The sequence below is a fragment of the Kryptolebias marmoratus genome, linkage group LG11 (assembly GCF_001649575.2).
Source record: "Kryptolebias marmoratus isolate JLee-2015 linkage group LG11, ASM164957v2, whole genome shotgun sequence".
Classification (NCBI taxonomy): domain Eukaryota; kingdom Metazoa; phylum Chordata; class Actinopteri; order Cyprinodontiformes; family Rivulidae; genus Kryptolebias; species Kryptolebias marmoratus.
Window position 1 is genome coordinate 15606043 of NC_051440.1, and position 2087 is coordinate 15608129.

The 2087-nt window shown below is 36.1% G+C and overlaps 1 protein-coding gene across 3 annotated transcripts in view; it reads left to right on the forward strand.

The window, feature by feature from the left end:
* The window catches only part of nr2f2 (nuclear receptor subfamily 2, group F, member 2), a 7760-nt gene extending 7058 nt beyond the window's left edge, over positions 1 to 702 (forward strand). For all 3 annotated transcript variants that reach the window (XM_017405992.3, XM_017405990.3, XM_017405991.3), the window contains exon 3: positions 22 to 702. In XM_017405992.3, coding sequence (XP_017261481.1) covers positions 22 to 296 — 275 coding nt within the window. In that variant the 3' untranslated portion in view covers positions 297 to 702. The remainder of the gene's footprint in view (positions 1 to 21) is intronic.
* Positions 703 to 2087: the final 1385 nt, after the last annotated feature.

Sequence of the window (2087 nt, forward strand, 5' to 3'; positions counted from 1 at the left end):
CCTCCCTCCCCTCCCTCTCAGATGCTTGTGGCCTCTCAGATGTGGCCCATGTGGAAAGTTTGCAGGAGAAGTCCCAGTGCGCCCTGGAGGAATATGTCCGGAGCCAGTATCCCAACCAGCCAACACGGTTTGGGAAGTTGTTACTCCGCTTGCCTTCCCTCCGCACAGTCTCTTCCTCGGTCATAGAACAGTTATTTTTCGTCCGATTGGTAGGTAAAACCCCCATTGAAACTCTCATCAGGGATATGTTGCTGTCCGGGAGCAGTTTTAACTGGCCTTACATGTCAATTCAGTAAAAAAACCCAAGAAGGACTCACAAAAGGTGGAGGGGCTGATGAAAACCGGGGAGGGGGCTACAATGATTATAGCTGCTTTTGTGGAAGGAATTAAAAAAAAAACGGCTGTTACACGGGGCTGGCTTTATGAAGAAAGACATTAAAGACTGTGAATCCCCCCCCCCCCTCTTTACTCCGACAAAAAAAAGAAAGCAAAATTAAGACATTCACTGGACTTTCAAAATACAAGCTCCCACAGTGTTCATGCAGAACAACAACATGCTTCAGTTCACTTTTTTTTATAATGAAAGAAGAAAATTTGAAAAAAAAGAAGGGGGAGAAGGGATTTTGTTGATCCTTATGAGGAAATTTTAAGTATTAAGTGCATTTAAAAATAGAAAAATTTGGGTATAAAAAGACAAAAAAATGACGAAAGGGAAAAAAAACCGAAACATGATTTTTTTTGTCCTGTGTCCATGTATCTAGCTGTGTTTTTGTACTTTCTTTGTTCCTCCTTTCTGGTTACAAACCGGTGATTTCTGTAGTATACAGGTGGTGTTCTTTTTTTAAGACAATGATTTATTTTGAAATGGTGAAATAATGTAAAGAATAAAACCATTAGTTCTAAAAGGAATTAAAACCACAGCAATAGGAGAATATAGGCTTATGTGATTTGGGCTTAATGCTGCAAGCGCACTTATTTACCATCTTTGGGAGGGGATAGAGAAGTTTTGGACTTCTTGTTTGACTTTACGACCCAGCTGAAACATGTTTTATGAAGTTACAGGATTTATTTTATTATTATTTTTTAACTAAAGCTGCATAAACTCTCTTAACAATTGGAAACATGTTTTGGACGCTCGCTGAACATGATTTAAATTATTTGGCAAATATTACCCCCCCCNTCATCCAGCTCTGAATGTCTGGCACCAGCTCTCAAATTGGATATAAATAAGTAAGAAAGAAATTAATTAAAAAGAAGAAGAAAGAGGAAAAAAAAGATCTACAAGTAGCCAAATCCTGCTGTTATTTAAAACGAAAATAGAAGGAAAGAAAAAAGGGGTTACTCCAAATGCGTTTTTTTTTCTCTTTGCGCAATATGGAGCGTTTATTCTTCAATCGCACATAAAAGCTTATTTTTTGTTGTTGTTTTTTCAAAAACAAAAAAAAAGTTGAAGAGGTCAAGGGTCATAAAATTTCCAAATCTTAGCCAGAGTAGTGTTTTAATAGCAGTATTATAAAAGCGTCCCTGAAAATGTCACCCTTTATTCACTTCAAGCATTAAGTGCCTGAGAAGCATGATGTGATTTCTTATCCCAACGTTGTTAGGAAAAAAAAACATAAGAAAAAAATAAGCCTGCAACCTTTTTGTTTTAATTTGGGATTTGGGGTGGGAGGGCACGATTAGACTTCACTTGAAAAACACTGATTTAGAAGCAGTATTCTTGTAAATATATAGGTCAGTTCATTTCAACATTTTTGGTTCCTTTCTACAAAGAAGTATATGTGATTAAGAAGAAGAAAAAAAATCTGTGGTTGCCATTTTTTTCTCGGTAATACGACGTCTTCAGAATTGAGTGGCAGACTTAGCTAGTAGCACTGAAAAGTTCTGTTTTTAATGTATATACATATTATTACAAATGTTTTTTTTTCTTTTTCATGTATATTTAGACTGTGAATGCATGGCCACAGGTCGCTAACCTATTTTACCTTTGATATATAAATGTAAATGTTTTCTCTCTCTTTCTCTCTCTCTCTCTCTTTTTTTTTTTTTTTTGATTGTATAGATATAATCTGTGCATTCTAGCCCTT